Genomic DNA, 24,903 nt, shown 5'->3' on the forward strand with positions numbered 1-24,903 from the left:
TTACTAATTATTAATTTTTAATTTATTTAAAAAATATAATTCATTCCAATGATGGCAAAGCTGAATTTTCAGCATCATTACTCCAGTCTTCAGTGTCACATGATCCTTCAGAAATTACTCTAATATGCTGATTTGGTGCTCAAGAAACATTTCTTATTGCTATCAATGCTGAAAATGAATGTGCTGCTTAATATTTTGCAGAAACCATGGTACATTGTTATGATTATTTTATGAATAGAATTAATTATTTTAAGTTTTTTTTTTTTTTTTTTGTAAATATTGTAAGATGTTTACTGACACTTTTGATCAATTTAATGAATCCTTGCTGGTTGCCAGCCACCGTTAAAAACCAAGAAGAAGAAGAAGAAGAAACTTTTTTCTTTTCTTTAAAAAAACTCACTGACCCCAAACATTTGAACAGTAGCCTAGTGTATGTTTATGGAACGTAGCAACAATTATAATAATAATAAAATATATATTTGAAATACAAGAGAAAGAACACGAGCCTATTTGAAGTGATTGCATAGTTGACTGTTTTGCATATAAATGACTGTTTTGCATAAAATAGCAAAATCTATGGTGAATGACTGTATCAATGATTTTATGAACGATATACAACAAATATTTAAATAATGATAACTGTTTAAAATCTGACATTATACATAATGTTACAAATGTTCAATAAATATGCATAAAACACTGCATGCATTAACCTATCCAACCGGTTGTGTGTAATGTCATGTAATGGCCTGAAGTGTGCTTTGATCTCGCACACTTCTCCTCTGAACACGCACTCGCGCACGCTTGCCTCCTCCCCCTGCTCTGTGCGCGTGCGTGAGTGCCGTACAACATCAACAGAATGAGCCCTCCTCGTTTACTGTCAGAAATAAAACAATCCCTTTACGATCCAAAGTAATTCATTCTGTACCTAAGTATTGAGTGTGTTTCCACCTACATCCTACAGTCGCCTTATCCGGACTAATCTCCGCGGTTTAAAGTGGTAAGAGGCATTTTTCCGATTTCTTGAAATTAGATTGTGCAAATGCAACAGTGCTAGGCCGCAGTCTTATATTCGAGCATGCATTTATTTCTCTGAGCGTTAAGACTCAAACAGACCTGAGAAATGTTTGTGCATTTTAAGGCAGTTTGGTTTCAGAAATAAAAAAACTACATGTCTTTCAACCTACATGTTTAACAGCAACGCTTCCGCAAAAGTTGGCTATCAATAAAGGCAGGGCTACAAAACACTAGAACGATCAGGAAAGATTGGTAATCGTTTCGAGCCGAAAAAAATCTGTGAAAAGTAACCATAACACAAATGCATTATTTTGGCTTGCTATAGGGAGACCCTATCGTGGCACGTGCATTGGTAAGCCAATAGTGTTGCATGCGTGTGGGTCTTTGTCAATGTACTGTGCATGAGACCAGTGGTGCTGGAGATCTCCATGGTTGTCTGTGTTTACATGGGTATAAATCCACTGATGCAATGAGTCCTTTAATTACAAAACATAATGTACAGTCAGACTCAATGCAAACAGTTTTGATTCTGTATTTTAGGCATCTTTAGATTAAATATCAAGCCATCAGATCATGAAGTCCAGGCACATGTATCACATCTTGTGACAGCAAGCGTCTTCTCTCTGGTTTGACAATTGCTGCCATAAAAGGTTTTACGATGCATCTAGAAAGAAAATTGTACAAGTGAAAGTAACCTACAGTTACAGTATAAGACATATGAGGAAGAGTTTGTGAAAAGACAGTTGGATAATTCACTCAGTAAGTACAAGACCAGTGGTGTTGGTAACTTACAGTAACATTTTTAGGACTAGCCAACATCTACTAACAAACAAATTTCATTAAAAGCTAGTCCAGACATGGTTTCATAATAAATGTGATACAGCATGTTGGTCCACACCAAAATACTTTTTTCCCCTCAGGCTGTATTTTGTCCTGCAGACCTGGTAAAACTACATTTTGTGCCACTCTATAGCTTGATTGACAACAATCTAAACGTGACTTTACTTTACCGTGGTATTTTTTAAGCGTCTTGACTCTTGGGTATACATGTAAATATGCCATGGTATATGAATTCATTCAGTAGCCAGTGCAAGTGTTCCACTATCCTCTCTGCATCTGTTTGAACAGGATTACTAACTAACTTATTGTCATATGATCTCATTTGGTACGTTGAATACATTTACATTTAGTCATTCAGCAGACATTTTTCTCCAAAGTAAATTACAAATGAAAATAGTAGAAGCAATCAAATCAACATATGAGTACAACAATATGTAAGTGCTGTGTCAAGTCACAGTTTCATCAGTAAAGTGCTTGTGGAAAGGTATTTTTTTTTGTTTTTAAATATACAAATAGATGGAGAAAGAGAATAGAAATCGAAAAACGAGAAGTAAAATATAAATAAAAAGTTCTAACATTATTGGGTCAAGTGTTGACGAAAAAATGAACACTTGGATAGAGCGAGGCAGGTCATTCCACCAGCCAGGAACAGACCAGGAGAAGGTCCGTGAGAGTGATTTTGTGCCCCTTTGGGATGTCACCACAAGGCGCCGTTCACTTGCAGAACGCAAGCTTCTGGAGGGCGCATAAATCTGAAGTAGTGAGTTTAGGTATTGTGGTGCAGAGCCAGTGGTTGTTCTATAGGCAAACATTAGAGCCTTGAATTGGATGCGAGCAGCTATTGGCAGCCAATGCAAACTGATGAAGAGAGGTGTGACATGCGCTCTCTTCGGTTCATTAAATTCGGTTCGGTTCTGCAACATTCTGGATCAGTTGTAGAGGCTTGACAGTGCATGCTGGAAGGCCTCATGTACAAGCTGGAATACATCATGTACAAGCAAAAAAATCTTTTGCATTTTTAATTTGTCAAATGTAGTTGGTCATCCACATATTCCATCCACAAAAAGAAAATTTACATACTGTGCACACACGGCATTCAATTCATACTGAATACTGCAGAAATAGTAAAATTAATATTGTACTATTGCAAACATCTGAGCTTCTGAACTACCTGTGATGATTAACAATAAACAAAGATATAGAATAATTTATCTGTAATAAGCATTTAATTACTTGTAATGAGGAATAGTCTGGGCTTAGTATGATTTTTAAAATTAGTTTTGTTTTAATAATACTTTTATTCAGCAAGGATGCATGATATTGATCAAAAGTGACAGTTAAGATATTTATAATGTTACAAAGATTATTGTTTTTAAATAAATAATTTTCTGTTCATCAAAGAATCCTGAAAAAAGGTATCACACTTTCCACAAAAATCAGAAAAGCAGCACAACTGTTTTCAACATTGACAATAATGTTTCTTGCAGCAAATCAGCATATTAGAATGATTTCTGAAGGATCATGTGACACTGAAGACTGGAATAATGATGTTGAAAATTAAGCTTTGCCATCACAGGAATACATTTAAAAAAAAAAAAAAGAAAAGATATTTTAAGTTGTAATAGTATTTTGCATTTGTATTTTTGATCAAATAAACACAGCCTATGAGCTTTAGAGACTTATTTCAAAACATTAAAGGTGCCCTAGAATCAAAAATTGAATTTACCTTGGCATAGTTGAATAACAAGAGTTCAGTACATGGAAAAGACATACATTGAGTTTCAAACTCCATTGTTTCCTCCTTCTTATGTAAATCTCATTTGTTTAAAAGACCTCCGGAAAACAGTTGAATCTCAACATAACACCGACTGTTACGTAACAGTCGGGATCATTAATATGTACGCCCCCAATATTTGCATATGCCAGCTCATGTTCAAGGCATTACACAAGGGCAGCCAGTATTAACGTCTGGATGTGCACAGCTGAATCATCAGACTAGGTAAGCAAGCAAGGACAATAGCGAAAAATGGCAGATGGAGCAATAATAACTGAATATGTATTATAGTCGAGAGCTCGGGGGTGCAGGGAGCGAGAGATTTAAAGGGGCCGCAGCCTGAATCAGCACATGGTTAATGATGCCCCAAAATAGGCAGATAAAAAAATTAATAAAAAAAACCTATGGGGTATTTTGAGCTGAAACTTCACAGACACATTCAGGGGACACCTTAGACTTATATTACATCTTGTGAAAGAACGTTCTACGGCACCTTTAAATCTTAGCATAGAGTGATTGATTATATGATATGATTTAGTGTATATCTGACCTCGTTTTTTTTCACAACACAGTCTTAGTGTGTTTGGAGCTTATTGTTGTGATTTGTTTTCCTACAGGTTTCTAAAGTGTAACCAATTGAGACAGGGGAAGGGCAGATCTGGAATGGCAGGAGGAAGAAGAGGAGCGAATAGAACGACATATTGTCGTTCTCCGCTGAGCAGTGAGACAGGCTCCGTTGGCAATGGCAACCATTCCACCAGCTCACCTGTGACGGGTGTGAGGTCACGGACCAGGTGAGGGTAATGCTACACATGATGAACTAATGTTCTGTTGCTATGGTAACATTCGCCTCCTGTGTAACCTACCGATTTCAAATCTGTGTGGTCATCAGGAATGGGTCCGGAACGGGAATGTCCAGCCCTCCGTTGGCCACTCAGACAGTGGTGCCACTGAAGCACTGTAAGATTCCGGAACTCTCCATGGACCGGAACGTCCTGTTTGAGCTCCATCTGTTTGTGTGCCATCTTACAGCTCTGTTTGTGCATTACGTCAACATCTACAAAACCGTGTGGTGGTACCCCCCTTCACACCCACCTTCACACACCTCTCTGGTGAGTCACGTCTCAAGGCTTAAATTTAAACTCTACAGAAGCATTCAGTCCTTTTTTTTTTTTTTTTTTTCACAAAATGATTTTTTTTTTTTTTTTTTTTTTTTTCAGAACTTCCACCTTATTGACTATAATATGTTGGTGTTCACCGTCATAGTTCTGGCACGCAGGCTAATTGCTGCCATTGTAAAAGAGGTAATGCGCTTTATCTTTTAGCTCTGTATGTCATTTTAATAGCTTTTAAAAATCAACTAGTAGTGTATCATACTTTTTCCCTTCTTTCTTTGCTCCAAAGGCATCACAAAGTGGGAAGTTGTCCTTCCCGCACTCTGTCTTCCTGGTGACGGCTCGTTTTGCTGTCCTGACTCTTGCAGGATGGAGTTTGTGTCGTTCACTCATTTATCTCTTCAAGACGTATTCCGTACTTAGCCTGCTCTTCCTCTGCTATCCGTGAGTAATAATCTGTACATCCACTGCTATTGATTTTAAAGGGATAGTTCACCCAAAAATGAAAATTTGATGTTTATCTGCTTACCCCCAGGGCATCCAAGATGTAGGTGACTTTGTTTCTTCAGTAGAACACAAATGATGATTTTTAACTATAACCGCTGCCGTCTGTCAGTCAAATAATGGGAGTGAATGGGAACTCTATCAATAAGAGTCAAATAAACATGCACAGACAAGTCCAAATTAAACCCTGCGGCTCGTGACGACACATTGATGTCCTAAGACACGAAACGATCAGTTTGTGCGAGAAACCGAACAGTATTTATATCATTTTTTAACTCTAATACACCACTATGTCCAACTGCGTTCAGCATTCGCTTAGTTAGGCCTGATCGCACTCTGACAATGGAAGTGATGTCTCACGCATATACTTCAATGAGTTTAATTTGGATTTGTCTAAGCAAGTTTTTTTGACTCTTATTAATAGAGTTACCATTCACTCGCATTATAAGACTGACAGATGGCAAGGTTGGAGTTAAAAATCATCATTTGTGTTCTACTGAAGAAACAAAGTCACCTACATCTTCGATGCCCTGGGGGTAAGCAGATAAACATCAAATTTTCATTTTTGGGTGAACTATCCCTTTAATGTATTATTAAGGGTTAGTTCACCCAAAAATGAAAATTCTGTCATTAATTACTCACCCTCATGTCATTCCACAGCCGAAAGACCTTCGTTCATCTTCAGAACACAAATTAAGATATTTTGATGAAATCCAAGAGCTGTCTGACCCTTCCATAGACAGCAATTTAATCACCACTTTCAAGGCCCAGAAAAGGTACTAAAGACGTCGACGTGACTGCAGTGGTTCAACCTTAATTTTATGAAGCGACAAGAATATTTTTTGTGCGCAAAAAAAAAAAAAAAGACTTTATTCAACAATTTCTTCTCTTCTGTGTCATTTTCATACGCTGTTTACATTGTAGAGACACAAAATTAAGGTTGAACCATTGCAGGCAGTCACATGGACTGTTTTAACGATGTCCATAGTACCTTTCTGGGCCTTGAAAGTGGTAATTAAATTGCTGTGGAGGGGTCAGACAGCTCTTGGATTTCATCAAAATATCTTAATTTGTGTTCTAAAGATAAACTAAGGTCTTACGGGTGTGGAATGACATGAGGGTGAGTAATTAATGACAGAATTTTCATCAGTTTTGGGTGAACTAACTCTTTAAGATGCTGTCACAAAGTTTTTGCAGGCGAAATCCAGTAATTTCATTAAGAATCCATGCAGTCTTGAATTACTTGCAAGGTTAAAGATTTCCCCATGCGCATTTCACATCAAGTTGGTCACACAAATTTGGATGGATGGATGGATGGATTCATGGATGGATTGACAGAGATTGATAAATGGATAAATAGTTTGACAGATAGATCGAACAATAGATATAATGAACCTTTTTTGCTCACAAAAGTTTGATAATGTGTCAGCACCCTTACTGCTTTCATAATGCATACATGATGGTCGACTAGTCAAATGTATAATTTATTTTTTTCAGTTTTGATATTTTTAGTGTTGTTACTTCACAACACCAAATATCTTTGAAAGGATGGATAGACTGACAGACAGTTCTATAGATGGCTGAATAGATAAATAGCTTGTTTGAGCTGGTAATTAGGGTATTTTGGCTGGTTACTAGGCAGTGATAGGTTGTTCACTAAGCAACGTAGTAACTTGCACAGTCATAAATGTTTAGTCATAAACAGTCAGAATTTACAGTCATAAATATCCACCTATGACATTTTAATATTTCAACACTGTTCTTTCCCCCTTTAGGTTTGGAATGTACATCCCTTTCTTCCGACTCAGCTGTGATTTCCGCAGGGCTGGATCCATGTCCCCGTTAAGTGGCATGAGTCCTAAAGAAGTGGGCGGAGCTGCTTTGGGACGTGGGGGACGGGACTATCTGTCCGTCCTGAAGGAAACATGGAAACAGCACACCAGTCAGCTGTACAGTGTTCAGCCCATGCCCACCCACGCCTGCTGTCTCTCTCCTGACCTCATCCGCAAAGAAGTGGAGTACCTGAAGATGGACTTCAACTGGAGGATGAAGGAGGTGTTGGTTAGCTCCATGCTAAGTGCCTACTATGTAGCGTTCGTACCTGTTTGGTTCGTCAAGGTGAGTGCGACAGCTGGTCTTTTGTTCACCTCCGCACATATGCATAAACGCATACAATGTGTGGACTGAGAGAACAGGTTTTGTTGATGAGGAATACAGGTGGTTCATATGTAATAATTATGTTTAGATCAGATTGGCCTAAAGGGAAAAAAAATAATTCTTCCCATTTAAACCAACACATGCAAATAATATTTTCCAGGTATTAGTTTTGTGGCTTTTTTTATCTGCCCTCAATGCAAAACTTTGGTTTTAACGCAATGGGTTCTGTTGACAACATGTTCTTTGAAGAAACATTTTTCAATGCAAGCCGCTTCGAAATAATGAGTAATAAAATATATGGCAATTATATTTGCTTGCTTATTGCTAGTAATGCTATACAATCCAAAAGTTTGGGACAGTAAGATGTTTTTTTTTTTTTTTTTTAAATAAGTCTCTATTGCTCAACAAGGCTGCATTTATTTGATAAAAAATACAGTTAAAATAGTAATATTGTGAAATATTATTACAATTTAAAATAACTGTTTTTGAATTTGATATATTTTAAAATACAGTTTATTCCTGTGATGGCAAAGCTGAATTTTCAGCATCATTACTCCAGTCTTCAGTGTCACATGATCCTTCAGAAAAGGATGTGTCATTTAATGTGTCATTGCTAAATAAAAGTATTTATTTATTTTAAAGATCTTACTGACACTTTTGAATGAATGTTATTTGGTAATGTGCATCAAAATTAAGCATTTGACATTTAAATACATAAAGGAATTTTACAGGTTTGTTTTACTCTGTAACACCCAGGACAGCACTTTTTGTCTTAAGGGGATAGTTCACCCAAAAACTCACCCTCAACTCACTCCAAACCTGTATGAATGTCTTTCTTCTGCTGAACACAAAAGAAGATATTTTACAGTTGGAAGACAATGGCGTCCCATCAACTGTTTGGTTACCAACATTCTTCAAAATATCTTCTTTTGTGTTTAACAGAAGAAATAAATTCATTCAGGTTTGGAACAACTTGAGGGTGAGTAAATGATGACAGAATTTTTGGGTGAACTAACACTTTAAAGGGTGAACTAACACCGTTAGACCTTTGGAACACAAATTAAGATATTTTTGATGAAATCTGAGGGTTTCTGATCCACACATAGACATCGTTAAAATAGTCAACATGACTACAGTGGTTCAACCTTAATGTTATGAAGCAACGAGAATACTTTTTGCACGCAAAAAAAAAATAAAATAATAATGACTATGCCTATGTGTGGATGAGAAACCCTTAGATTTCATCAAAAATATCTTAATTTGTGTTCCGAAGATAAGCAAAGGTCTTACGGGTTCGGGACGACATTAAGTATGAGTGCTTAATGAAAGAAATTTTATTTTTGGGAGAACTAACTCTTTAGCCTGAAGAGTTTAAGTAAATTGTTTTACATTCCTACACATTTGACAATTTTTTTTTTCCCCCATTTTTCTCTGTTTGTGTAGAGCACACAGTATGTAGATAAACGCTGGTCCTGTGAGCTGTTCATCCTGGTGTCCGTCAGTACTTCTGTCATTCTGATGCGGCACCTACTGCCTCCCCGTTACTGCGACCTGCTTCACAAAGCTGCCGCACATCTGGGCTGCTGGCAGAAGGTGGACCCCTCTCTCTGCTCAAACGTCCTCCAACACATGTACGTCTGACCTGGGGACACTGCTGGGGTCATAGAAATGTCAAAAGTTTAGGTTGTGCTAGAGTTTTTTTTGTGTGTGTCTTTGCTGGATTATGGTAAATGTCATTTTTAGTGCTAAAATGTCACTACAGCAGGTGCTGAATCATTTCAAATGCTTTTAAAGGTGCCATCGAACGTTTTTTTACAAGATGTAATATAAGTCTAAGGTGTCCCCTGAATGTGTCTTTGAAGCTTCAGCTCAAAATACCCCATAGATTTTTTTTTAAATAATTTTTTTAACTGCCTATTTTGGAGCATCATTAACTATGCACCGATTCATGCTGCTGGCCCTTTAATTGCTCACGCTCTCCGCCCCCTCCCGAGCTCTCGACTCTATCGTTGCATAAACAAAGTTCACACAGCTAATATAACCCTCAAAATGGATCTTTACAAAGTGTTCGTCATGCAGCATGTCTAATCGCGTAAGTATAGTATTTATTAGGATGTTTACATTTGGTTATGAATGAGTTTGATAGTGCTCCTTGGCTAACGGCTAATGCTACACTGTTGGAGAGATTTATAAAGAATGAAGTTGTGTTTATGAATTATACAGACGACAAGTGTTTAAAAATGAAAATAGCGACGGCTCTTGTCTCCGTGAATACAGTAATAAACGATGGTAACTTTAACCACATTTAACAGTACATTAGCAACATGCTAATGAAACATTTAGAAAGACAATTGACAAATATCACTAAAAATATCATGATATCATGGATCATGTCAGTTATTATTGCTCCATCTGCCATTTTTCACTATTGTTCTTGCTTGCTTACCTAGTCTGATGATTCAGCTGTGCACATCCAGACGTCCTGCCCTTGTCTAATGCTTGAACATGGGCTGGCATATGCAAATATTGGGGGCGTACATATTAATGATCCCGACTGTTACGTAACAGTCTGTGTTATGTTGAGATTCGCCTGTTCTTCTGAGGTCTTTTAAACAAATGAGATTTATATAAGAAGGAGGAAACAATGGAGTTTGAGACTCACTGTATGTCATTTCCATGTACTGAACTCTTGTTATTCAGCTATGCCGAGGTAAATTCAATTTTCAATTCGATGGCACCTTTAAAGAAAGAGCCTAATTTTAGTGAAGTGCTCAGTTCTTGTGCACTTACCCTTATGAGAATGGATGCATTGTGTTGCATGTTTCAACATGTTCATTTGATCTTGGGTGTTGCCATCATCAACAGATTTATTTATAGCACATTAAATGAATTTGAAATTTTTTGTTACTTATTGATTTGACCATAACTGTAGAATTGTTTGACCTATTCTGTTTTCATAAATTAACATTTTCTCATTTAAATGTTTTTTTTTTCTCACATAATATGTGCTAAAAAGCTTTGTGACATTATTTTTGCTTTTGTTGGTAGACTCTAATATCTTTCTTTTGCTTTTTTTTGTGTTTGTTTTTTCTACAGATGGACAGAAGAGTACATGTGGCCACAGGGAGTTTTGGTCAAACACAGTAAAAATGTTTATAAGGCCATGGGCCATTATAACGTAGCAGTTCCCTCAGATGTCTCACATTATCGTTTCTATGTAAGTATAAACTGTAGCCGAACTCTGAAACAGAAAGTGCTTTGTTTTTTGCAGAACAAGTTTGCTGACTCATCAGAATAAATGCAGATGTTATTAGAAATATTACAAAGAATGCATTATGTATTCATTGTGGGAATAATATTACATTAACCACCCTTCCCCCTTCTTTTTTCCTCTCTCCTAACAGTTTTTCTTCAACAAACCACTTCGAATATTGAACATTCTCATAATCCTGGAAGGTGCAATGATATTCTACCAGCTATATTCACTGATGTGTTCAGAGAAATGGCATCAGACAATATCATTAGCTCTAATATTATTCAGTAATTATTACGCCTTTTTTAAACTGCTCAGAGACAGAATAGTTCTGGGGAAAGCGTATTCGTATTCAGCCAGTGCCTCTAATCAGAAAGTCAGTTAGACAAGCATAAATTATTGTCAGTCATCACAGATGAGCAGAAAACATGCATGAGAGCTCTTTATTTTTTCTACAAGTGCATTTTTTTGTCTGTTTATGTTCTGACTTGCCATGAAATAAAAAGGAAACATATTTTTGTACTAAGTCTGCTTCTCTGAAGTTTTTTATTAATGCACCACTTTTTACATGACTGTCATAATCATCTGACATAATCAGACACAAATGTGTTACTAGAATTCAAATATTTTCTTTATTTTGAAACAAATATCCTTTGAAATCAAGTAAGCACTCGTTTTATCATCGTTATATTTCTCAGGTATGTCATTTTTTTCCGTTACTGTACCACATTCGCCTTTAGATGGCGATAAACAACATTTCTCAATGGCTACAGATTTCGGTCAAGGATTGACTGTACAAAAATTAATTATAGAGCTTTTTGTGGTATAATGGCTCATTAAAACACGTTTAAGTAGCCAGCTGTGTGGTTGAGGTTTTAATGGTTAGTGTGAGGCTCTGTGTCTTTAAACGGGAGCTTAGCTCGCATCTTATTGTGACCACTTTCCTAGTATGGCGAAGGTTTAGCTCATGAATAGTAATTTTGTTATTTTGACGTTGCTCATACGCATCCCTATTGTTGAGGCTGGGCTCTTGAATATTAATTAGGTAGTCGGGACGCTTCTATAATACCTTCCAATAGCAAAAGCGCATCTCATGAATATTAATAATGAAGCTTCACCATAGTAGGAGTCGCAGAATCGCGGTCGGGAAGTAGGAGAGCTCCCGCTGGAAACAGCACGCACTTGATATCGGCTTTTAAAACGGACCGCGTATAAATCATACGTTATTGGAATGGAAAAACCAACACCGGCGCCTTAAATTTGCGTTGGAAAGCTCAAAGAGCCCCATCCTTATCCGCCAGCCGGTGAGTAAATCATTTTGTTTAGCCATACGACGATGTGCGCATCGTGCCTTATAGGGCATCTTGTGCAAATCCTTTCCATTCTATGCAAAACCTCTTCCCCAAATGAGAAATGCATTAGATCTTGCGTTTATTAACATATCAAGTCATAAGCTCAAATTCTAAAATTGCAAAGAAAAAATTGTCTCGCGGGAAGAAGACGCAATGTAAAATAAAGTGCATTCATTAAAATTGAGATTTTGACCCAGATTGTTTAGTGCTCACTGGCAATGAATAATCCTTCACCTGAATGACTATTATAATATAGAATCTGTAATATATAAGTAGGCACAATTCACGTATTCATCATTCATTTATAGGGGTGTCACAATATATCGCAATACAAAAATGCAACAATATGTATTGTGTATAGTTCACCCAAAATGAAAATTACTGTGTGAGAAAAAAATCAGGTTTACAGAGTTTTAGTGTCAGTACTACAATAAACTACTATATATAATGATTATAATGTATAATAATGCAATGGGTGAAATTTGTGGGTCCTGATAATGACAAATGTCTTGTGTTACCAGTAAAAAGTGGCCTACAGTATTTTAAATATATCTACTCAGTGACAGAGTGCATGCATATTCATATTTTTCTGTATTTTCATCTTCAGAATCATGAATATTTTTATTCTGGTGTCACTATTGTCCTTTGCATTGGGTTACCAGCACTAAATCCAAGCCTATTTCCAATGTAATACCAAATTTAGCATTTTAATCAACAGTTCATTTTTTGTTAACCTTTTACCATGTCTTGGAGTATCGCAATAATATTGTATTGTGAGTTCAGTATCGTAATATGTATCTAATCGTGACATGGGGATATCGTTACACCCCTACATATACATATTTAAAGAATCTAATTTATTAATTCAAATTAAATTATTTAAAATGTACCATTTATATGCAATTAAGGGTTGGCAGGACCATACAAATCACACAGAAATTAATTTATTGCTTTTTTCCAACCTATTAGGTTTAGGATTTAAATAATAGGTCTTTTAATGAAAAATATTGCTTATATTTTAAATTTTTCTAAAAGGTCAGTGATCTTCTTAAGATGCCATGCTACTTTTAGATAAAATTGATGCAAGAGTGCAAGATACCTGACACAAGTAGTTGCAATTTCTGAGAAAAAAATTTGAATATAGGTATGAAAATATATATATTACAGCAATAAAAAAAAAAAAATTAAATAAAAAAAAAAAAAAAACCCTGATGGTAGACATAAATCATTGTATCCCTGGCGGATGGACAGCAGGTACTGGAGAGTCCCAGAGAGATCTGAAGTGTCTAAAAATATTTCAGCTGCAGTGCAGCTTGATAACAAGGTATTTCTTTACACAGGGTGAGAAACAGAACAGAAGAATAAATAAACCAGAAAATAAGAGAGGGCTACATTATCCATAAGAGCCAATCTATAAAGTTTTGGTGTAGTTTGAAACTCCACAAAGTTAGGATGATTAGAAGTATGTCTTGACAGATACATTTACCAGTGACATTTATCAAGCATGTTACCTCTGATATTGTTAATTGACTTGCAGTCACACAAAACATTGGATTTTCCATTCCATCTGTTAGCAGCTCAAGGTCAGACATTAATAATTGCTGCCTAATCTATGAATGTTTAGCACAGACACTCACTGACCTGCTGTAATGATCGGTTCGCTTCAAAGCTGAAATTGACTTTAGTTCAGTGATACCAACAGGACTCTCTGGGCATGTGACAAACCTTCAGATTTGGGCCCCCCACATTATTTAATCTATCTCTGTAGGGGCCCTTATTATTATGCACTGCTCCTGTTTGCCTTCCCACCCAAAACAAAGAAGAAAGAGCCTGAACAAGCAACTTTTCCCACGAAAGTAGATTGCTAATGCTTTACAATGATGGCAGTGTTCAGGTAACACTCTTTCATATAACAATATTTTTGCAATTCCATTCAGTGACTCTAAAAAAGAAATTACCCACTCTACCTTTACCTTTTTAACATTGTGCTAAATAAAGGTTCTTTATTGGCATCTATGGTTCTATGAAGAACCTTTAACATCCATGGAACATTTCCATTGCATCTTTAAGGGTTCTTCAGATAATTAAAACGTTTTCACAATAAGAAAAAAAATGGTCTGTTCACTGGAAGGTCATTTGGTGAACCAAAAATGGTTCTTTCCCAGCTAACAGGGAATGTTCTGGTAAGTTATAAACAAATGTTTTTTCCAGTAACATTAATAGAACGTTTCTTCAAAGTTCAAAATAACGTTCTCAAAGCGTTAGCACAAAAACATTATCTATACATCATTCATAAAACATTTTTTTCTGAAACGTTTTAGTTGGACGTTCATCTAACATTTTTAAATGTTACTAATTGTTTCAGAGAACATTCAAAAGCAATGTTCCCATAATATGGAATGTTCCCTTAAAGGTGCCCTAGAATCAAAAATTGAATTTACCTTGGCATAGTTGAATAACAAGAGTTCAGTACATGGAAAAGACATACACTGAGTTTCAAACTCCATTGTTTCCTCCTTCTTATATAAATCTCATTTGTTTAAAAGACCTCCGAAGAACAGGCGAATCTCAACATAACACCGACTGTTACGTAACAGTCGGGATCATTAATATGTACGCCCCCCAATATTTGCATATGCCAGCTCATGTTCAAGCCATTAGACAAGGGCAAAACATCTGGATCTGCACAGCTGAATCATCAGACTAGGTAAGCAAGCAAGAACAATAGCTGAAAATGGCAGATGGAACAATAATAACTGACATGATCCATGATATCATGATATTTTTAGTGATATTTGTGAACTGTCTTTCTAAATGTTTCATTAGCATGTTGTTAATGTACTGTTAAATGTGGTTAAAGTTACCATCGTTTCTTACTGTATTCACGGAGACAAGAGCCGTCGCTATTTTCATTTTTAAACACTTGCAGTCTGTATAATGCATAAACACAACTTCATTCTTTATAAATCTCTCCAACAGTGTGTAATGTTAGCTTTAGCCACGGAGCATACTATCAAACTCATTCAGAATCAAATGTAAACATCCAAATAAATACTATACTCACATGATCCGATGTATGCATGCAGCATGCATGACGAACATCTTGTAAAGATCCATTTTGAGGGTTATATTAGCTGTGTGAACTGTGTTTATGCTGTTCAAGGCAAGCACGAGCTCCGGGGGCGGGGGAGCACGAGAATTAAAGGGGCCGCAACCTATATATCGGTGCATAGTTAATGATGCCCCAAAATAGGCAGTTAAAAAAATTAATCTATGGGGTATTTTGAGCTGAAACTTCACAGACACATTCAGGGGACACCTTAGACTTAAAAAGAAGTTCTAGGGCACCTTTAATGTTTGCATAACCAAGAAAGCTGGATGTTTTGAACATAATGAGCCCTATCTTGCACCCAGCGCAATCGACTTTGTACACCGACGCATGTGTCATTCCTATTTTGCACCCTCGCAAAGCGCGCTTTTCCCTCCACAGAAGCACGTCGCTAAACTAGTGAATGAACTTGCGCTCCCTGGGCGGTTCAGCAAAAAAGGAGGTGTGTTCAGGCGCATTGCCCGCGCATTGCTATTTTAAGGAGCTGAAAATAGACTGCGCCATAGACCAACTCAAACCTGGTCTAAAGTCAATGGCGCAATATTTTTTTGTTAGAGCGCGTTGGTAGAAACTGCGCCTCTGGGCGCGTCCACAGTGCGCGTTGACTTTGCTTATTACACACAGGGATGCGCATCACACAAACATGCCAAATATTAAAAACAAAAGGATTACAGTGTAAAAGAATATTATTGTGTACATAAATATAAAAATGTAATGATGAATAGTCATTGCGTGTATTAGAATTAGGCTACCTATTTTCAATTCAGCCTATTACTACTTATAATAATGAACGAAATTGGCTAATTAATTGAACAATCGTGCCAATACACACACACACATATATATTAACTGACTCATCGCGTGTACGCCATGTAAATAGCAATCCGCCATGGCGCGAGCGCATCTCGCTTTTAAAGGGAATGGGAGATGACACTCTGATTGGTTTATTTCACGTTACGCCCAAACCACACCTATGAATAATGAAGCTACTTCAGACCAACCCATTTTAGATTTGCGCCGGGCGCAAGAGCCATTTATCCCGCCGGGAAAATAGCAACAGCGCCGAGACCCGCCCACAAAGTTACTTGCGCTTCGCGCTTTGACACTTGCGTTTCAGATCGTTAAAATAGGGCCCAATGTTTTCATAACATAATGGGAACATTAGAAAAACGTTCTTAGAACATATTTTATGTTAGCTGGGTCTGTTGCATCGCTGCAAAAAAGACCCTTTTGGAACCATTATTTTTAAGAGTGCAGGATCAGATCATCTTGTTCCAGTGGCTGAAAGCTCTTGTCTATGTCTCTTAGAAAGTGCCACTGCCCTCATGGAGGACAAGAGGAAGAAAAGGAGTCCCAAAGTGTCCCTGCCCCAGCCCCCTCCTCCACCAATCAACCCTCGAAAACTCTCCGTTCTCCCGGCGAGTAAGAGCGCCACATTCTCGTTGGGTCTGCCCCAGCCCCCCTCCCCCAAACCCAGGGGAAAGTACAAGAGATCTGTGGGGGCAATGGGTCCATCTAAAGAAGCTCTCGCCGTTCCCGTGATTCCCCCTAAAAACACAAGGTTTGTGTGTGTGTTCTCCTATGCAACATATCTCTGATAGTTTGATCTTTGTGTTTTTAATTGACATTTAAAAGTCTAGTAGTGATTCTGGTTCTATTTGTACCGATACAGGCCACACAGAGAAAAGCCCAGAGCTCCTCAGCCTGCCGGACCCAGCCGCATGTCCCAGTCCTCCTCACCGCTCCAGCACTCGTTCCTCACCGACGTCTCTGATGTGAGAGAGATGGAGGGAGGACTGCTCAACCTGCTCAACGACTTTCACTCTGGAAAACTACAGGCTTTTGGTATGACACATGTGCGCTTGGGTTTCATTCAGAAGCTTTAATTGTTTGGGCTGTAATTAAATATCTTAACTGTTGGGACATTTTTGAGGAATGCAAAGGCGTGTAAGGGTGGCACATTTACACCACTTAATTCATCAGTGAGTTGATTCAGATTTGTTTTATGAATCTAGGAAGGTACTGTCTCAGTTTCTATGTGTATAACACGCTGTGTTTGCAGGTAAGGTGTGCTCCTTTGAGCAACTAGAGCATGTGAGGGAGATGCAGGAGCGTCTGGCTCGGCTACATTTCAGTCTGGACAGTCATGTGGAGGAGCTCTCTGAAGACCAGAGAAAAAACGCTTCGGACCGCAATCTAGAACACCTGCTTTCTAATGTGAGACATTCTTTCACCTCATTTTATCATGTAACTCTTGTAGGGCTGTACAATTAATCGAAATAAAACCAAAATTGTGATATGGCCTAAAGTGATTATCAATTGAATGAAATGAAAATATGTGGTGCGTGTTTCAGAGTGAAGTTCTTTTACATGTGAACAGCTCAAGATTCAGTGTTTTCAGTGTCTTTTCAGTAAATTCTGCTCCATGCGAGCTCATCTCTGCATCCATATGGATCACGTATAACCTGCATTTAGGAACGCCATATGCACCAACCATCTTCCCCCCTAAAAAACGTCTGTTGTCAACAAAAGAGAAGCTTTAAGAGATTAGTAGCAATCATAATATAATATAATAGTAATAATGATGATTATTATTATTATTTTCAAGTCTGTTATATTGATATAAAATCACAACATATTTGGCCAAATTGTGCAGCCATAAAGACGAGCACAACAAACCTGGAACGTTTTTTTAATTCTAATCACAATTTTAATCTTATGCATTCACACTGAACCAACTTTAAACCACAGACATTCGTTCTCCTTTCACACACACATTTATATTTGTACCTTACAGTAGACACACACATTAGTGGAATCTGGATCTAATGGATATGGAACACAAGTCTACTTGTTCTCTCTCCACTATTCAAGCACTCTGAACGTCTCTCACACACAAATACTCAAGGACTGGACACAATAATACCCTGTATCTCAATACAGGCCCGTGGCTGAATCTTTTATTATTATCCAAATCCAAGTGTCACCGTCTGACTGAATTCTTTCATCAGCCTGTGAAGGGCTGGACAGTTACTATTGATAGTATTTCCCTTCTAGCTGTCAGCTCAGTGGTATGTGGTAGAGAGCCCAGAGTGTGTGAGAGAGTATGTGTGAACTGTTTCATTATGGGTGGTTCACTCAGTATAACAGAGTGTATATGACTGAATATTATAGTTCAGGTTACTTTTTACCTCACTTTTTTTTCCATTAAGCTTGTTTTCGGACTGTTAAAGGGTTAGTTCACTCAAAAATGTCGTTCCAAACCCTTAAGACTTACGTTCATCTTCGAAACACAAATTAAGCTATTTTAATGAAATCTGAGAGATTTCTGTCCCTCCATTGACAGTCTACACAACTGACATTTTGTCACTTCAAAAAGTTCATAAAGAGATCATAAAACTAACCCATATGAATTGAGCAGTTTAGTCCAATTTTTTTGAAGAGACTCAATTGCTTTATATGATGAACAGATTTAATTTAGGTTTTTAATCATATATAAACATTAATCAGCAAACTTAAATAGAAGCTGAACCGAACCTGCTTGACGCACAGAGTCGGCGCCAGAGCAGATCTACTGGAGGGGCATTGGGTCATCGGCGGTGGGGCACTGCCGTTTGAGAAATATTTTTACGCAGTGGCGACATCACAGTCCAACACAGCAGAAATGCAATAAATAAGAGAAACACGTTTTATTAATATTAATATTATTATATTATTATTTGCGAGTGTCGTTTATTCTCGTTGTTGTTAATTTCTACACAAGAATGAACCTCATTTTGTGGTTTGTTGGAAATATGAACTGAATTTAGAAATGCTTTTGAAATTAAAAACGTTGCATTTAATAAAAAAAAAAATTTAAAAAAATGAAGACGTTTGGAGTGGAGCAAAAAAGGCAGAAAAAGCATAAAGTTATGCTTATTTGATTCAGCTCAGTCCACACAGTAGGGCTGTCGTGGACTATACAAAAAATGCTTTACCCATCTCTGATGTGAAATGTTCATCCACCTCTCAACAGTTGATTCCAAATTATAGGCCTACCACTGGTATAAACATGACAACATGCCTCCAAAAAACACCCCTAAAAATAGGCCTATTTACTGTTTGTATTCGGGATGCGCGCGCATCGTGGTTGCAGAAAACCCGGGAGTGTAACCAGTCGACTAGAGAGTACGACGAAGCGGTTCAAAGATTAAGATTTAGAAACTTATAAATATTTTGATTTGTTATTTTTTTAAAATGTTGTCGGCATTACAGCAGCTACCCAGCGATAAGCACTGTTATCAAAAAATTAACATTACCGTGTCAGCTCGGATCCGTTTGCAGACCTTGTCAGTGGTTAATTGAAACGAAATGGACTAGTGGCCAAGATATATATTTACGATTGACACCTCGTGTATAGCCTCTCAGGAGAAGCTAAAAGCGTATAAGTCTCTTGAGGCGTACAACTTTGTTTTGTTTTTGTTTGTCAGAATTAAAAGAATAAAAAGTTAATTTCGATTTATATCTCACAATTTATTTTATTTCTCGAACTGAGTTTTATCTCACATTTCTTACAAAGAAAAACAATTGTGAGATATACTCGTTATTCTGTCTTTTCTGAATTGCAATTTATCCCGCAATCACTTTTTTCCCCTCAGAATTGTGAAATAAACTCACAATTGCGAGGAATAGCCGAACTGGGAGTAATAAACACGCATGCAAGAAAAAAGTCAGAATTGTGATTAAAATTGTATAGACTGTTTAAAAGTTATCTATGTGAAATGTTATAGGTTTAAATATTATTTCTCTGTAGATTTGTATGTCCTCTGATGCATATGTGAAATTAGAGACTCTGTTTACTCATTCCTGCTTTAATAGTGTTTCAGGTGTCATGTCCATCTGTGAAACGTCTCCGTTTACTTCAAAGACGTTTTCAGGTTTTCTTAAAATTAAGACTATATTTTTTGATTTCCGATTCCAACATCCAGAGGCACAACAAAACATTTTCTCTTATTCTCTTATTTTCCTCCAATTGGAACGACATTAAGGTGAGTAAAGGACAGGACCGCTGATGACAAAAAATGTTTTGAGAATGGTATCAATAAGAACTAACCCTTTAAGACTTAAAGGGTTAGTTCATCCAAAAATGAAAATAATGTCATTAATTACTCACCCTCATGTCGTTCCAAACCCGTAAGACCTTCATTCATGAAATGGATTATGCGCGCAGCGCGCTGAAAATCAGAACACAAATTAAGACATTTTTGATTAATGTTTTCCCCGTTGATTTCATTTTATTTCGATGGCTCAGTGAGGCCTGCATTCAAAGCAATGACATTTCTTCTCTCAAGATCCATAAAGATACTAAAAACATATTTAAAACAGTTCATGTGAGTACAGTGGGTCAACCTTAATATTATAAAGTGACGAGAATATGTTTTGTGCAGCAAAAAAAAAATGAAAATAATGTCAAAATGACGACTTTTCAAAAATATAGTGATGGGCCGATTCGAGTTACTCGGATCTCCTAAACTGCTGAAATCACGTGACTTTGGCGCTCGGAGTCACTGATTCGATTCGTAAAGCTTCGAAGCAGTGTTTTGAAATCAGCCCATCACTATATTTTTGAAAAGTTGTTATTTTGTTTTTTTTGCCATATAAAACATATTCTCGTCACTTTATAATATTAAAGGTGCCATCGAATTGAAAATTGAATTTACCTCGGCATAGTTAAATAACAAGAGTTCAGTACATGAAAATGACACACAGTGAGTCTCAAACTCCATTGTTTCCTCCTTCTTATATAAATCTCATTTGTTTAAAAGACCTCCGAAGAACAGGCGAATCTCAACATAACACCAACTGTTACATAACAGTCGGGATCATTAATATGTACGCCCCCAATATTTGCATATGCCAGCCCATGTTCAAGGCATTAGACAAGGGCAGCCAGTATTAACGTCTGGATCTGTGCACAGCTGAATCATCAGACTAGGTAAGCAAGCAAGGACAACAGCGAAAAATGGCAGATGGAGCAATAATAACTGACATGATCCATGATAACATGATATTTTTAGTGATATTTGTAAATTGCCTTTCTAAATGTTTCGTTAGCATGTTGCTAATGTACTGTTAAATGTGGTTAAAGTTACCATCGTTTATTACTGTATTCACGGAGACAAGAGCCGTCGCTATTTTCATTTTTAAACACTTGCAGTCTGTATAATGCGCAAACACAACTTCATTCTTTATAAATCTCTCCAACAGTGTAGCATTAGCCGTTAGCCACAGAGCACCATCAAACTCGTTCAGAATCAAATGTAAACATCCAAATAAATACTGTACTTACGCGATTAGACATGCTGCATGATGATCACTTTGTAAAGATCCATTTTGAGGGTTATATTAGCTGTGTGAACTTTGTTTAAGCAAGGATAGAGTTGAGAGCTCGGGAGGGGGCGGAGAGCGCGAGCAATTAAAGGGGCCGCAGCCTGAATCGGCGCATTTCTAATTATGCCTCAAAATAGGCAGTTAAAAAAATTAATTTAAAAAATCTATGGGGTATTTTGAGCTGCAACTTCACAGACACATTCAGGGGACACCTTAGACTTATATTACATCTTGTAAAAAAATGTTCAATGGCACCTTTAAGGTAGAACCACTAAACTCACATGAACTGTTTTTAGTACTTTTATTGTTCTTGAGAGAGGAAATGTCATTGCTTTGAATACAGGCCTCACTGAGCCATCGGATTTAATCAGAATATCTTAATTTGTGTTTTCCGATGATGAATGAAGGTCTTGCGGGTGTGGAACAACACGAGGATGAGTAATAAATGACATTATTTTCATTTTTGGGTGAACTAACCCTTTAATATTTTCAGTTAAGCACATTCTCCATAGTGCAATGTTTATAAATTTGTCTATAATTCTAGTTATTGATTCTTATTACTGTACTACAGTCTTTTTTAATGTATTATTTTTTAAATCAGCAGTATTTAAAGGCAGTACAACAAATACTACCATGATATATTTTACTATTTAAATAATACATATATTAATTACAATGTTAAATTAATACAATAGTTATTTATTCATTTATCTATTATTGTGTTAATGAAAATTGGGAGGCAAAAAATATTAATAATATTGAAAATAATGCCACAGAGCAAAAAATGTAATGGTCCTAAAAAATATTTATTTTTATGATATATATGATTTTTGATTTTAAGGTAAAATATGACCCATTTATAATCAATTTGATGTCCAAGAATTCACATAATCTTGTAGATGTTTATAACAAGCAAAAATAAAATATTTAGGATGTATTAAATTAGTATACTGTTAGGGCATGGTGTAAAGAAGAAAAGCTTTTCTGCAGTGCAGTTTGTAATTTTTGAAAAAGGACAGCATGTATTTCACAAATCAGCTCAGTTTTTGTCAACATACAGGCTAAACAAAAGAACCCATCAGGATTTTGTTATTGTTTGAAGTCTGCTGCTCTACTGATTCTGTCAGCTCAACCATAGATCGGTCTTTTTAAAGCAGCAGCAATTATATTGATTTTTTGAATGCATCTCTGTTTTTTTCTCTTCTTATAGCTGGAAGAATTGAGCAGCTCAATGTATCCTTCCACACTATGGTTTGTATGTGTTGTACGTTGCAAGAGTAATAAAATGCAATGTTAATTGACTTTTAATCTTAATCAACTCTGGTCAAGTAACATATTTTGTGAAAATGTTACATGGTGTTTTTCCAGCATTTGTGTTTGTCCAGAGAGGGTTTGTGTTAGACTGAAAGCTCTCAGTGTTCTCAGCTAAGCACTTAGTTTTAGTTCCAACAAAAGCAGGGATTGTGTTTCTCAAAACATCTCAGATCAGTTGTGTCCTAATGGAAACCAAATGGATACAAGCATTTAAATGTGCAGAAAGAATACTGGAGTCAGCATTTTTATATGTAATAGGCCCTCCAGAGTTTGTTCATTAGGTGTACATTAGGACTGCATATCTCCTTAATGCAATTTAACCAGACAGAAACTCCATCTGGCAGAAAATCAAGACTTACCCAAGACCTCGAACACCTGAAGCAGGAAACCAAACCCAGCCGACCATCAAATCACTGTGCAGATCAAAGCCCAAGTTGCCATGGCTACAACTCAACTGCAGGTTAATGAGCGCCATCACCGTGATCCGTGGCTAACGCAATGCTAAGTGACTGCATCAGCATCAAAGCACATTCTCCATGTGAATGAAATTCAACAGCAAAAAAGGCACCTCTTGTTTTTCCAAAATATTTCTTGTCTTTAACAGTTTCTATTATTTTGAGCCTGACAGCCATTTTTGTTAGTGTTTTAAGTATTTAAATTGGGATAAATAGTAACTGTACTTACTGTAGGGTTTGAATGAGTTGATTCCACCGGTTCATTCATCACTGGTAAAGGATGACTTAGTTAAACAAGAGCAGACTTCAGAAACCTTAGATCTAGAATTATCAGATCAACAATGACAGAAGTGAAGGAGAAAGTTAACATTTACATAATCAGTCATTCAGCACATACACAATTGATTTTCATTTAGTAGTTGGTCAGTGTTCTCTGGAATGATGTTGTAAATGGCTGTGGAGTAGCTATAAACTCACTCAGGACTGCTTGAGATCATTGATCTTAGTGCCTCTTCTCAGTGTCTAGATTACATTGATTGTTTTACCGTAAGCTCTTCATGGGACTTTTCAAATGATGGAACTGGATCTTTTTGTAGATGCTTGTACATTAAAATTATTTAAAATAATATGTTATATACCATGTTTGTAAACTAGAGATTTAATAGCTGTGTTGATATAGGAACAATTATGCTAGAAGTTGTTTGTTATTCTATATAGTTATGGCACTGATGGAAATGTACAGTATTTGTGTGTGTGTTATCTTTGTATAATCTAAACTGAAAACACAATGGAATCAGCCATTTCAAATTTCAGGTTCTAAAAAAGTTGAGATCCAGTGCTATTTGAGTAATTTTAGAATTAGAGACGAGTTGACTCGAGAATTCCTCCATTTCTTCAGTGAGCATATGGACTGTATTTCAAGATTTGCAGTCTTTACCCCAAAGCACAAAAGAGGGCATCCCTGCAGTGCAGCATCATCTAATAAAGATCTGCAGTGGATCAAAACCGTTATGTTACATAATACAACCTCACTAACAACAACCCCCTTCCCATTTTACACCAGTTTCACTTATAAAACATCAGCACAACAAATGGACAGGTTTAGGGAAAAGCAAAATATTTGATGTTTATATATATACATTTCATAATGCAGTAACTTCACTTCACAGCTGACCTCCGCTATGCCTACCTCCAACTATTTCGATAGAGAATCAGTACTGTTGCCTTGAGGGGAAGTCTGTTTAAATTCATATCAGATTGATTCATGACAGGATCTGATTCTGCATCAGCATGTACAGGCTGTTTTCTCTGCCCTCATTGTCTGAGTCTAAAGCATTTGAAAGCATCACTTAAAAATCACATTTGTATTCTTTCTGTGAATTTCAATTATTTCAAAGAGAAAATATCTGTGTGCTTTGCTTTTTGTCCATGTCTTTTGTTTATCAATGCTTATAAACTATTTTCTATTTGTGTGCTTTAAGGAATAAAACTTAATGCAACAATTTACTCACTTTGACTTTTGACTTGTGCAATTATGGGTCATCAAGTAATAGGTAGTGAGCAATTTTATTAATTAAAAACAGAGAAGTGTGTGGGGGGGAAGGGGGATTATGTATTTATTGTTTTTTTAACAAATGTTACAGT

General features: G+C 36.7%; 2 protein-coding genes across 2 annotated transcripts; both read left to right on the top strand.

The window, feature by feature from the left end:
• The first annotated feature begins 780 nt into the window (after positions 1-780).
• Positions 781-11,186, top strand: tmem39b (transmembrane protein 39B). The gene is made up of 9 exons (XM_048205412.1): positions 781-1,000; positions 4,249-4,425; positions 4,524-4,743; positions 4,852-4,935; positions 5,036-5,190; positions 7,026-7,368; positions 8,851-9,038; positions 10,504-10,624; positions 10,812-11,186. The coding sequence occupies exons 2-9, from the start codon at positions 4,295-4,297 to the stop codon at positions 11,043-11,045; spliced, it is 1,476 nt and encodes a 491-aa protein (XP_048061369.1). The 5' UTR covers positions 781-1,000; positions 4,249-4,294; the 3' UTR covers positions 11,046-11,186.
• A 587-nt stretch (positions 11,187-11,773) lies between these two features.
• On the top strand, positions 11,774-24,765 carry ccdc28b (coiled-coil domain containing 28B). Its single transcript, XM_048205429.1, has 6 exons — positions 11,774-11,964; positions 16,430-16,682; positions 16,794-16,966; positions 17,184-17,338; positions 22,701-22,723; positions 23,129-24,765. The coding sequence occupies exons 2-6, from the start codon at positions 16,447-16,449 to the stop codon at positions 23,181-23,183; spliced, it is 642 nt and encodes a 213-aa protein (XP_048061386.1). The 5' UTR covers positions 11,774-11,964; positions 16,430-16,446; the 3' UTR covers positions 23,184-24,765.
• The last annotated feature ends 138 nt before the right edge of the window (positions 24,766-24,903 follow it).

Source organism: Megalobrama amblycephala, linkage group LG10, assembly GCF_018812025.1.
Source record: "Megalobrama amblycephala isolate DHTTF-2021 linkage group LG10, ASM1881202v1, whole genome shotgun sequence".
NCBI classification, from domain to species: Eukaryota; Metazoa; Chordata; class Actinopteri; order Cypriniformes; family Xenocyprididae; genus Megalobrama; species Megalobrama amblycephala.

Coding starts and splice junctions, on each gene's coding strand:
- tmem39b (XM_048205412.1), top strand. CDS start 4,295: ATGGCAGGAGGAAGAAGAGGAGCGAATAGAACGACATATTGTCGTTCT. Junction 4,936..5,035: donor TTGCTGCCATTGTAAAAGAG/GTAATGCGCTTT, acceptor TTTGCTCCAAAG/GCATCACAAAGTGGGAAGTT. Junction 5,191..7,025: donor CTGCTCTTCCTCTGCTATCC/GTGAGTAATAAT, acceptor TTCCCCCTTTAG/GTTTGGAATGTACATCCCTT.
- ccdc28b (XM_048205429.1), top strand. CDS start 16,447: ATGGAGGACAAGAGGAAGAAAAGGAGTCCCAAAGTGTCCCTGCCCCAG. Junction 16,683..16,793: donor ATTCCCCCTAAAAACACAAG/GTTTGTGTGTGT, acceptor GTACCGATACAG/GCCACACAGAGAAAAGCCCA. Junction 16,967..17,183: donor TGGAAAACTACAGGCTTTTG/GTATGACACATG, acceptor CTGTGTTTGCAG/GTAAGGTGTGCTCCTTTGAG.